The 809-nt window shown below is 63.2% G+C and overlaps 1 protein-coding gene across 1 annotated transcript in view; it reads right to left on the reverse strand.

Annotated features, from left to right (window-relative positions):
- Positions 1-809, reverse strand: part of SAFB (scaffold attachment factor B) — a 34,757-nt gene that overhangs the window by 441 nt on the left and 33,507 nt on the right. Inside the window, 3 exon segments of the mRNA XM_077779942.1 lie at positions 81-147; positions 552-655; positions 799-809. The exon segment at positions 799-809 is cut by the window's right edge and continues 102 nt beyond it. Coding sequence (XP_077636068.1) covers positions 81-147; positions 552-655; positions 799-809 — 182 coding nt within the window.

Consider the following 809-nt stretch of genomic DNA (forward strand, 5'->3'; position numbering starts at 1 on the left):
CCTAGCTCCCCACCCCCACCCCCCGCCATGGCTGTGCAGAGGGGAGAGTGGAGAGCTGGACGCGCAGCACAACAGCTTACCCTGACATCCCTCCCCGGTTCATCATGTGACCTGGCCCAGAGTGCCCGGACATGCTCCTTTCGCCACCTGCAAGACAAGAGATGCCTGTCACTCGGAGCCTCTGCACGTGGAGCCTAGAGAACGCTGACACAGGGCTCCCGCGACTCGAGTCCCCCTCCTGAGCCACCCAGCCGTCCCAGACCCTGCAGGCCCCAGTGGATGCAGGGACCGCGCACACCTGCTGTCCTTGCCAAGTGGCAGTCGAGGAGTTACCTGTGCCCACACCACTCTCCCGTGCCAGATGGCGTCTGTCCCCCCCCCCATCCAGCCAGTAACAAGCAAGACCCCAAGGAGGGACAGCAGGGGAAGCTGTTCCCGCCCTCGAGAAGCAAGGAGATGAACAGAGACGGGAGTAAAGCAGGTGCAGCCTGAGCCTTCCAGATGCTTCTCCACACAGACAGACACGTCCCGGGCTGAGCGCCAGTCCTCACCTTGCCACCTCTTGTGGTCCCTGTCTACCATGCCTCCGTCAGCAGCGCCCTGCCACGCACGGTCATCCTCTATTCTTCGGCCGTGGTCCCCCCATTCACGTCTGCCCCTTTGGAAAAGACACCTCTGATTCGGATTGCCTGTTTCCCGCACCTTCCAGAATAGCAGGCGTCATGGGTTCTGGAAGGCGGGTGCGGCATTCTGTGTGCCCGGTCCCCAGCCCCCCCATCTGCACTCCTTCCAGAGGCAGGGGGGCCTCA

This window comes from Crocuta crocuta, unplaced genomic scaffold (genome assembly GCF_008692635.1).
Source record: "Crocuta crocuta isolate KB4526 unplaced genomic scaffold, BGI_CrCroc_1.0 scaffold110, whole genome shotgun sequence".
In the NCBI taxonomy this organism is placed as follows: Eukaryota; Metazoa; Chordata; class Mammalia; order Carnivora; family Hyaenidae; genus Crocuta; species Crocuta crocuta.